The sequence below is a fragment of the Panthera pardus genome, unplaced genomic scaffold (genome assembly GCF_024362965.1).
Source record: "Panthera pardus isolate Hobbes unplaced genomic scaffold, ASM2436296v1 HiC_scaffold_6, whole genome shotgun sequence".
Classification (NCBI taxonomy): domain Eukaryota; kingdom Metazoa; phylum Chordata; class Mammalia; order Carnivora; family Felidae; genus Panthera; species Panthera pardus.
The window spans coordinates 724,915-735,983 of NW_026526991.1; the positions used below are offsets into that span (position 1 = coordinate 724,915).

General features: G+C 55.8%; 1 protein-coding gene across 2 annotated transcripts in view; it reads left to right on the forward strand.

Moving 5' to 3' along the window:
- KDELR3 (KDEL endoplasmic reticulum protein retention receptor 3) overlaps positions 1-11,069 on the forward strand; it is a 14,644-nt gene continuing 3,575 nt past the window's right edge. The window contains exons 1-4 of one of the 2 annotated variants that reach the window (XM_053895815.1): positions 1-277; positions 4,934-5,034; positions 9,584-9,742; positions 10,382-10,634. In XM_053895815.1, the coding sequence (XP_053751790.1) occupies positions 166-277; positions 4,934-5,034; positions 9,584-9,742; positions 10,382-10,634 (625 nt within the window). In that variant the 5' untranslated portion in view covers positions 1-165. The remainder of the gene's footprint in view (positions 278-4,933; positions 5,035-9,583; positions 9,743-10,381; positions 10,635-11,069) is intronic. The other variant, XM_019446890.2, reaches the window with a different exon arrangement.

Genomic DNA, 11,069 nt, shown 5'->3' on the forward strand with positions numbered 1-11,069 from the left:
TGGCGGAGCGGCGGCGGCGGCGCCGGCGGGGAGCGCGGGGCTCGGAGCGCGGGACCCAGAGCCCGGCCCGGGGACGTGGCAGCCGCCTCTCCCGCCAGAAAGTTTCCCAGGAGTTGGCCGCGCGCGGTGCGGGGGCAGGGGTGGGGGCCGCCCGCCCGGGGAACCATGAACGTGTTCCGGATCCTCGGCGACCTGAGCCACCTCCTGGCCATGATCTTGCTCCTGGGGAAGATCTGGAGGTCCAAGTGCTGCTCCGGTGAGGGTCGCCCGGGCGGAGGTGTGCGACGGGGTGGGGGGTGGGGAGTGGGGTGGGGGAGGGAGGGCCTGGGCCGCCTGGGCCCCAGCCGGTGCCGCCTGCCTGCAAGCCCTGGGTGGGGGGCTGCTGAATTTCCGTTCAGGGTGGGGACTTCGGCCTGGGGGTGCTTGAGACTGTCTTCGCACAGCTCAGCTTCCAGAGAACATGGGAAGGTGCACCCCATCAAAGAAGGAGGACCCTCGGAGATTCTGGAGGGAGGGTGATTTACCCCTGCCCCACCCCTGCCAGTGGGAAGAAGAGGGGGTGCGCAGGAGGTGATACCCTCTTGCTTCCGCTAGTCTGGCTTGTTGGACAGTTTGCTCTTTCTGCTTCTCAGGAGCTGGCGGCCTGTGACTCTGTGTACCCTCACTCAGGCCCAGAGTGGGATCCGAAGGTGGAGGGGGGGGGTCTGCACCCAGGACTGGCCTCCAGTTCTCAGGGGCTTCTCTTTCCTCCCCCCACCACACTCCACGGCCCCTTCCAGACATCCCCTCAGGCTGGGCCCTCTTCCCTCCTCTGCCTGCGCGTGGCACACGAGGCCGTGATGTGGCAGGAAGGACACCAGGCTGGGCCCTGGCGAGCCCGGACCTGCCCCTGTAGCAGAAGCCCCGGAAGGGCAGGAGAAGTCCCCCTTTTGCCCAGCAGTCTGGCTGCCTTCCCTGGGGGGTTTGGAGACGTTTCAGGGTGGGACTGCTGGTGGCCAAAAGGACCCGGTGCGTCAAAAAGGCTGCTCAGGCCTCCTGCAGCCATCTTTGCCCCGCTGGTGTCCTGGAGGGGCCCACCCTGTGCTTGGCACTGGGGTCAGGGGATACAGAGATGAATGCAGGCGGAGTGGGGGCCCGAGGAGGCAGAGAGCAGACCCCTGAAGTGTTGGTGGAGGGAGCAGCTCTGTGCTGGGTCCTGGAGGATGGGCGGGCTGTCACCAGGAAGGGTGTGCTGTGTGGAGGGTGCTGGGGGTGCCAAAGCCCACAGGGATTGTCCCAGGGAGAGCTAGCAGCCCGATGTGGGGGAGGGCCGCAAGGGAGATGAGTGGCAGAGGGGTGGGGGGTCCAAATGTGAAAGCGCCTTGTCGGTCAGGCTAGGGAGTCGGGACTGGGGAGCGGCGGAAGTGTGGGGAGCAGGGGAGGGGGGCTCGGAAGGGACGTGAAGCAGGTCACTCCCTCGTGTACTGGCCACGGAGGAGGGGCTGGGTGCTGGCTGGCGGGAGAGGCATTACAAGAGGGTGTGGTCCTGGACCTGCTGGCCATTCCGGTTTCCAGTCTCTGGAGAGATGGGCACTCTGGGCCCCTCAAGTTCCCACTTGGGGAAGTGAGGCAGGGGCTCCGGTGTGGGGAGGGTGGGGGAGTCTACCTCGGACCGGTCCCTGCACTTCCACGGAGGGCCCTAGGCGGGAGTGAGCAACCATGACCGGGAGGGGGCGCTGTTCCCCAACCCACGCTGCCCCGCCCGGCCCTTGGCCCCCCGGAGGGAACACCGACAACTTGGGCCCCGCGCCTGGTGGAGGGGACTTTCTAGCAGTGGAGACGTGCCAGCCAGCAACAGTCGTAGCAGCCAAGTAAATGATACGGTTTCTTAGAGGTGCTAAGTGCTACGGGGAAAGAAAAAGGGCAGCTGGGCGGTGAAGCGTGTGTGTGTGTGTGTGTGTGTGTGTGTGTGTGTGTGTGCGCGCGCGTGTGTGCGCGTGTGTGCGCGTGTGTGCGCGCGCGCGCAGGGGGATTGGCACACGCCTGGCGGGGATCTGAGGAGGTGAGGTGCCTGGACGCCAGCCCCGTCTGCCCCCAGACGCGGAGCCTGGTGTGACCCTCGCTGACCCACCCCAAAAGGTAGGAGACTGGGGCTTAGGTCTCGCCCAGCCACTGACTCCCTGTGTCACCTCGGGCCTCAGTTTTGCCATCCGTCAAATGGAAGGAGGGCTGCTGTGTGCTCAGGGGATCCCCGGGGCGGGGCGGTGGGGGGACTCTGGCCAGGTACCGGCTCGCATTCCCTTCCTTGTCCCGGGTCTCTGTGCCTGGCTCCCTTCGGTGGAAATGTTTCACTGCTTTCAAAGGAGCGTGAAAACCTTTGTGCTCCTGACTGTCGGGCTCTGGAGCACTGAGGTGTGAGTGAAGCCCAGGAACCCAGCAGGCTGAGGATGCAGAGGGGAGCGGGGGAGGAAGGCCATGTGCCGAGAGGGTAGCTGTCCCCCGCCGGACCCTCCTCCTGGACCCTCCTCCTGGACCCTCCTAAGTGGTGCCGAGGACCTCCCTGGAGAGGCCTCTGGGAGGGCTCAGTGAGATGGGGTGGCCACAGGCATGGCCCGGAGCTGGCCTCGGGTCGGCATTGCCGCCTGGACCCCAGGCGCCACTGCCAGCAGTGGGCTCCGTCACCACAGCCAGCCCCACGGCCTCAAGTCCAAGTCCCAGACCCCCCCAGGGGGCACTCACACCCTCACTGAGTCCTGCGTAGGCCTCACGTCAGTGCTGTCCCACCCATGGCAGGGGGGGGGGGGCGTTCATCTTACAGATTAGGAGTGTGGGGCTCGGGCTCGCCATACTGGCAGGAAAGCCGGCACGGGGGGCCCGGTGCCCCCCAGAACGTTGGGGGGCATCAGCAGTTGTCTCCCTCCCCAAAATGTGCAGCACCAGAGAAATAGATAAGGCACAGTTCAGGCGTATAAAGGAAGCGGGCCCTTAATCAGGTAATGTCACTTCTGGGTGCCAAAGTCCCCAGTCACTCGGTTACACGTAGAGTAAAACCCAGATGTTATCATCGTGACTGGAGGGAGGGACTGAGGGGGACAGTGATGAGATATGGGGCCAGGCAGGCCGCCAGGAAAGGTTGGGCGGGACCTCAGGAGCCACGAGGAGGATATGAGTCTCTATTTTAAAGGGCATTTGGGAGCCACTTAAGGGCTTTAAGTGGAATTTTATTTTAAAAATAGCCCATTGGTTGGCAAGTGGAATGGGGGTGGGGGTGGCAGCAAGGAAGGACTTGGGGAGACGGGTGGGAGCCCTGAGGTAGGGTGCTGGGCCGGCGAGGGGCATGGGAGTGGGGGCGGTGGAGGTGGATGGCTCTTGCTTTCCTGGCGTGAGCTTGGAGGGGACCGTGGTGACATTCTTGAAGGAGGGGAGACACGAGCGGGGCTCGCGGGGAGATGGTGAGTCTGGTCAGGCTGGAATATAGGGGTCAGAACTCGGAGGAGAGTCCGGAGCTGGGGCGTCCCTGAGACGGCACGGGGCCAGGGAGAAGCCCGGGGAGCCCTCAACGATTAGGTGGTGAGGACGGGAGCGGCCAGGGGCGGTGAGCTAGCCATGAGGACAGTCGCAGAAGCCCGGGGAAGGATGTGGTTCTGAACGCAGTCCTCAGCCGCCTCTGGGGAGGTTGGGTGAGTTGACCTTTGGATCAGACACGCAGGCATCGTCGATGGGGATGGTTTGGTGAGGTGTCCAGACTGTCCTTGCCTCCCCCACCTCCGTGACGTAGCAGAAGTGGCCGAAGGGCGATTAAGGAACGTGACCACTAAAGGCAGCATCGATCCCTGGATTGGCTCGCGGAACAGGAGGAGGGTGTCAGTGGGAAAATGGGTGAAACCTGACTGAAGCCTGGAGCTCGGTCCTAGTAGTGCCATACGAGGGTGAATGTCTTAGTTTTGGTAAATGTTCTGCAGGAGGAAGCTGGGTGACGGGTATACGGGAACCCTCTGCACTGTCTTTATGATCAGCTGCTTTTTGTTTTACAAAGAGCAAAAATAGTTATTCCTTTTATCGGTGAAAAAAAAAGCATTTGGAAACTTTAATTTCTTAATTGATTTTCTTTTTAAAAATTTCTTATGTTTGGGGCGCCTGGGTGGCTCAGTCGGTGAAGCGTCCGACTTCAGCTCAGGTCACGATCTCACCGTCCGTGAGTTCGAGCCCCGTGTCGGGCTCTGGGCTGATGGCTCAGAGCCTGGAGCCTGCTTCCGATTCTGTGTCTCCCTCTCTCTCTGCCCCTCCCCCGTTCGTGCTCTGTCTCTCTCTGTCTCAAAAATAAATAAAACGTTAAAAAAAAAATTAAAAAAAAATTTCTTATGTTTATTTTTGAGACAGAAACAGAGCATGAGTGGGGGAGGGGCAGAGAGAGAGAGGGAGAGACAGAATCCAAAGCAGGTTCCGGGCTCCAACCTGTCAGCCCAGAGCCCGACGCGGGGCTCGAACCCACGAACCATGAGATCATGACCCGAGCCGAAGTCGGACGCTTCACCGACTGAGCCACCCAGGCGCCCCGCGTTTTGAATGTTTAAAATTTGGAAAATAAAATAGGATGGTCCTCCGGCCCTGCTTCTTCCTCTGCCCGCTCTGGTCTCCCTGATGAATCACCTCTCAGTGAGTTGCCGTCTAAAAGGCAGAACTTTGGGGACTCAGTGGAAGTGTGAGGGTGGAGCGAAGAGAGGCCCGGACCCCCCTACCCCCACCACTACACACCCCCTCTCCAGAGCTGAAATCCGGGCAGGCACACGCAGGGACACCGGGATCCCTGAGATCGAGACCTGAGCTGAGGTCAAGAGTTGGACACTTAAAGGACGGAGCCCCCCCCCGGGGCGACCCCGGGCACTGGGCCTCTTGAGTGTCGTGGGGCCTAGGAGTTCGGGTCTCATTTTCCCCTCTTCTCGTTTGGCCACAGGCATCTCTGGGAAGAGCCAGATCCTTTTTGCTCTCGTCTTCACCACCAGGTACCTGGACCTGTTCACCAACTTCATCTCCGTCTACAACACAGTGATGAAGGTGAGGGCGGCGGGGGGGGTGGCCGTGGTGGCGGGGTCCCCTGAGCCCCGCAGACCGAGACTGCGCGCTCGGGAACACGGGCTGTGGAGCCGGGCAGACCTGGATGGGAATCCTGACTGTGTTGACAGCCGCTGGGGGCCCTGGGCTTGGGCGAGGCCCTGGGCCCTGTGCACTTCATCTTCAGACTGAAGACGGTGCCAGTACTCGCCTGGGCGGGTTCCGTTGTGAACACGAAATGAGGTAATAAATGCAAATACACCACAGCCATCGTATATCAAGTATTCGATAGAGGGTGGCTGTTATGACGGTTCCAAAAAATGAGCCAAAAATCAAACCTGGTACCCTGAGCTTGCAGAGAGGTTATTCGTCCGACATGCATTTGACAAATATCCGTATTTCTTGAGCACCTCCTGTGAGCCAGGTACCTGAAGAAGACCCGCGAGGCTCCTGTTCTCAAGGAACCTACATTCTCACTGGGGAGACAGATAATAAAACGGCCAGCAAAACTTTGGTTAGGGGTGAGGTTATGCAGATGTTATTAAAATAGGGTGACGTTGGCTTTCATTCTGTTTTTTAACGTTTATTTATTTTGAGAGACAGAGTGCAAGCGGGGGAGGGGGCACAGAGAGCAGGAGACACAGAACCCGAAGCAGGCGCCAGGCTCCGAGCCGTCAGCACAGAGCCCGACGCGGGGCTGGAACCCACGGACCGCGAGATCATGACCGGAGCTGAAGCCAGACGCTTCACCGACTGAGTCCCCCCAGGCGCCCCTCCTTTGGTTATAAGAAAAGAAGTTTTAATACCTGGGTTACGTGATAGAGAAGGAACAGGAAAATGTTCAGGGAGTGTGACCAGGAGGGGCCTCTCTGAGGAGGTGACACGTAAGCCAAGGTCTGTGTGACACAAGGAACCAGCCACGAGGCGATCAGAGGAAGAGCGTTCCAAGCAGAGAAGAGCTGGTTCAGAAACCACCCAGGTGGGATCAAGCCTGCTGTATTCAGGGGACAGGCAGGGGCTCTGCCGCCGAGGGCTGGGGGAGGGTGCAGGTTAACTTGGACTTCACTTTGTGATGGGAAACTGTTGCTTTGAAGCATGGTCCTGTTTCACAGGGGAAACTGAGAATGTCTTGGTCCTATTCTGACGTCTTGGGCCCCGGGCCACAACCGTTGGAGGTTACGTTGGGGTGAGCTTTTTCCAAATTAGCCATCCCACGTCTTTTTAAACTCCGCACCCAACGTGGGGCTTGCACTCGCGACCCCCAGATCGAGAGTCACGCGCTCCACCGACTGAGCGAGCGGCCGGGAACTTCTCTCCCTCAGCCATCTTAGCTCTTTAAGGCAACACAGGTTAGTGGAAGGAGCCCGGGTTTCAGAGGGAAGCGGAATGTTCCTGCTTGGATGCTGGTAACAGAGACTTAAGAGTGGTCTCAGTAGGGGCACCTGGGTGGCTCAGTTGGTTAAGCGTCTGACTTGGGCTCAGGTCACGATCTCGCAGTCTGTGAGTTCGAGCCCCGCGTCGGGCTCTGTGCTGACAGCTCAGAGCCTGGATCCTGTTTCAGATTCTGTGTGTCCCTCTCTCTCTGACCCTCCCCCATTCATGCTCTGTCTCTGTCTCAAAAATTAATAAAAACGTTAAAAAAAAAATTAAAAATAAAAAAAAGAGTGATTTTAGTAAGATGAAGGTTTATTTTTTCTTTACTCATAACATGGAATCTGGAGGTGGGCCATCCAGGCCGGGGATGGCAGCTCCTTTTGTTTGTTTGTTTATTTATTTAGAGAGAGCGCGCACACACGAGCAGGGGAGGGGCAGAGAGAGGGGAGAGAGAGAATCCCAAGCAGGCTTGTCCGCGTGGAGCTCGAAATGGAGCTCGATGCGGGGCTCGAACTCACAAACTGTGCCCAAATCAAGAGCTGGATGTTGACCGGCCCACCCAGGCACCCCTAGCTCCTTTTAACGTTCTGCTCCACTATCTTTAGTGTGACCATGACTTGTCAGTGTGGGACACATGCAGTTGCTCAGAAGAGCCCTACACTGGGTTTAATGCTTTGCTGTTGCCATCTTGAAAATTTTTTTTTTTTTTTAACATTTATTTATTGTTGAGAGATAGCGCGCGAGCAGCGGAGGGGCAGAGAGACAGGGAGACACAGAATCCAAAGCAGGCTCCAGGCCCTGAGCTGTCAGCACAGAGCCCGACGCGGGGATTCAAACCCAGGAACTGTGAGATCATGACCTGAGCCGAAGCCAGATGCTCAACCAACCGGGCCACCAGGCACCCCTTGAAATTTTTAATTTTTAAAGAGGCCTTGCAAGTTATATAGCAAGTCCTAATGTGGCATCTAGCCTCAAGGTTGCCTCAGGGTCACAAAATGGATGCCAGGGCTCCTACCATCACATCACATTCTGGGCAGGAAGGAAGAGGAAAGGAAAAAAGAGCAACAGTGTACCTGCCATCTGGGTAAGCCCTTTGTAAAGAGCTTTCCCTAACCCTAGCCGGTGACTGCGCGTCACTGACCATCCTTATCTGCAAAGGAGGCTGAGAAATGTAGTTTTCAGTTGGGCACATCATCTAATAGTTCCATCTTTTTTTTCCTAAAGTTTATTTCTGAGCGAGCGCAAGCAATCATGAGCAGGGGAGGGACAGAGAGAGAACATCCCAGGCAGGCTCCACACTTCCGGCGCAGAGCCCGATGCAGGCCTCGATCTCATGAACTGTGAGCTCATGACCCGAGCTGCGATCAAGAGTTGGATGCTTAACTGAGCCACCCAGGCGCCCCACTAACAGTTCCCTTTTTAAGGAAGGAAGGCTACATAATGGGGAACTCTACCGATCTCGCGGGGCTATTGTGAAGACTGTATGAGATGATTTAGGTAAAGCGCCTGGCACCCAGAAGGTACTTTCTCCTCCTCATCAGGGATGTGACTTTGGGATTCCAGGCATCTTGCTGGAATGGAAGATGTTGTTGCCTGTGGGGCGTCGAACTGTGTGAACTTGTCTGAGGTCCTGAAATCACAGTCTGCTTAAATTCAACACGGAAATAGCAACCACCACCTGCTCGGTTCATTTTTCTGCCTGAGGGTCGGACTTGAACGGTCCTGGGAGGGGCTGAGGACCCAGCACTTGGCATGGCAGAACGAGTTAGTTGTGGAAACCTCAGAGAGGCCAGTTTCTGCATTGGTGAAGTGAGGAAGTGATCACCACTTCATTGATTCATTCATTCGTTCTGGGATGTTTTTTGTGCCGGGCCCTGAGTTAGGGGCTGGGTGTTCAGAGGTGGACAGGACAGTCAGGACCCGCTTACAGAAAACGGGGGAAAGAGACCGGGTACACAGACATTTCCAGAGCATGTGATTATGGGGGACATCGTGTATGTTCCCGTGGAGCTATGGTGACACCAAGTGTATTTGCCTCATTCTGGTGAGAGACTGAGTTTTGAAGTTCACATAGGAGTTCTCTAGGCCAGTGAGTTCCTGGACCAGCAGCATCAGCATCACATAGGAACCTGCTAGAAATACAACAGGCCTACTCAGACCTACCAAATCAGTAACTCTGGGGGCAGGAGGGGAAAAACGTGGCTACTTGTGTGATTCTGATGCACAAAGTTGAGAACCTCTGGCCTAGAAAGTTAGAGGCCAAACCATAACGTCACATGCTGGAGGGACGGCTACTGCAATTAGAGCTTTTCTGGGCGCTTGGGTGGCTCGGTCAGTTAAGTGTCCGACTCTTGACTTCGGCTCAGGTCAGGATCTCCCGGTTCGTGAGTTTGAGCCCTGCATCGGGTTCTGCACTGACAGTGTAGCACCTGCTTGGGATTCTGTCTCCCTCTCTTCTCTGCCCATCCTCCGCTTGCTCGCTCTCTCTTTCAAAATAAATTAAAAAAAAGAGCAGTGCCCGGGTGGCTCAATCGGTAAGTGTCTGACTTCGGCTCAGGTCATGATCTCGCGGTCTGTGAGTTCGAGCCTCACGTCGGGCTCTGTGCTGACAGCTCAGAGCCTGCAGCCTGCTTCAGATTCTGTGTCTCCGTCTCTCTCTGCCCGTCTCCTGCTTGTGCCCTCCCTCTGAAAAGTAAATATTTAAAAAAAAATTTTTTTTTAAAGAGAGTGCTTTTCCGCAGGACCAATGACCAAATGATTCAAAGGACGTTAGTCCTAGTGGAAGAATGCTCACAGGTCACTGATGCAGATCTAGGAATTTGACATTTAAGAGCCCTGGAATGCCACTGCTAAATCCCCCGACAGAGACCAACCCATCCCCCCATCTCCTGCCTGAGGCTCTCCAGTAAGGAGATGCCCAGGCACCTTTGGGTCCTCACACGGTTAGTGCCAGTGGTCCTAATTAGAAGCAAGGAGTTACTTAACAAAGGGGTCATTAGTTTCGGAATCGAGGGGAATGACTCCGGAGAAATGGTACGCATTTCACTTCTTCCCCCTTGGGGCAAGAGCACTGGCCCTTTAGTTAGGCTGGTCCCAACTCAAGGTAGCTTGGAAGCCCAGCCAAGAGAGTGGAAAATGACTTCATTATGGATTCCCCTGTGGCTCTTTCCCTTGTCAGGTGGTTTTTCTCCTCTGTGCCTACGTCACAGTGTACATGATCTATGGGAAATTTCGGAAAACATTTGACAGTGAGAATGACACGTTCCGCCTGGAATTTCTTCTGGTCCCTGTCATTGGTCTCTCCTTCCTTGAGAACTACAGTTTCACTCCCTTGGAGGTAAGTGAAGGGACGCGGAATACCAATCGCTAAGGGTAAACACATTGCCGAACATCCTTCCCTCTGATCTTTTGTAAGGTCTGGGCTTGTGTTTTGGTACAACCGTGACCATCGCTCGTGTATCGTTGTTAGTTGAGAAATCGGTAATAAGCTATTCACACGACTCCATTTGGAAATGGGCGCATCCAAATAGTCCTGTGGACAAACAGAGCAGGCATCACAGCACCACTTATGGTTACTGAGAACTTCTGTCCCAAAGGTGGACACCTGAGCACAGTCCAGGCCGAGAACGTAACTCAGGAAGTCTGGGCTGTGGACCAACAAACATGAACTTGTGATGCCCGTGCATTGAGAAACTATGGCCTGCATGAAGGCGAGTTTATACAATAAAGTTCTGCTACGATTAAAAAATTATGTTCGAAAATGTCCACGTGATGTGAAAAAAAAGCAGTTTACTTGGAACTTTTAAAATATTTCCTATTTACAGAGAAAAGGGGGTGGAATGGATTATATTTCGGGAACTTTCTTGTTTCGTCATATTCTGTCCCGTGAACATTTTAGTAGTTACCTTCTTTTGAAGAGACGGCCCCCTTCTTGGTCTTGATCAGCCTCCTCCGGCCTCTTCCCTCTTTGGCTCAGATCCTCTGGACTTTCTCCATCTACCTGGAGTCGGTGGCCATCCTGCCCCAGCTTTTCATGATCAGTAAAACCGGAGAGGCGGAGACCATCACTACTCACTACCTGTTCTTTCTCGGGCTGTACCGGGCGCTCTACCTGGCTAACTGGATCAGGCGGTACCAGACCGAGAACTTCTACGACCAAATCGCGGTGGTGTCTGGAGTGGTACAAACCATCTTCTACTGCGACTTCTTCTACTTGTATGTGACCAAAGGTAGGTGCTCGGCCACAGCAGTGTTGCTGGCACTGGCAGGTGTCACCCGTTCACCAGTTGAGGGCGTTTGGGAAGTGAACGTAGCTCCAAGTCTCTGTCCCTCGTGGTGCTTTTATTTCAGTGGGAAGAGAGGAACGAGTGTCGTTAAGAAACGAGCACCGCGAAGAACTACAGACCAGGACATGGACACAAATGATATACATAGGTCGACTAGGAGAGGACATCGGACAGAATGCTTGTTAGAAAGATATACAAGGAACATTCCGGAAGAATAGCTTGCGCAGGAGCCCTAAGGCAGGAACCAGCTTGGTGTGCTAAAGGACAGAAAGGCTAGCGTGTTCAGAATCTATGAACCTGGAGAGATCAGAGGGTAATAATGGGTTTGCATCGCACAGGGCGGCCACCGGAGGGCTCATTTACAGAGCCAGCAGCTGC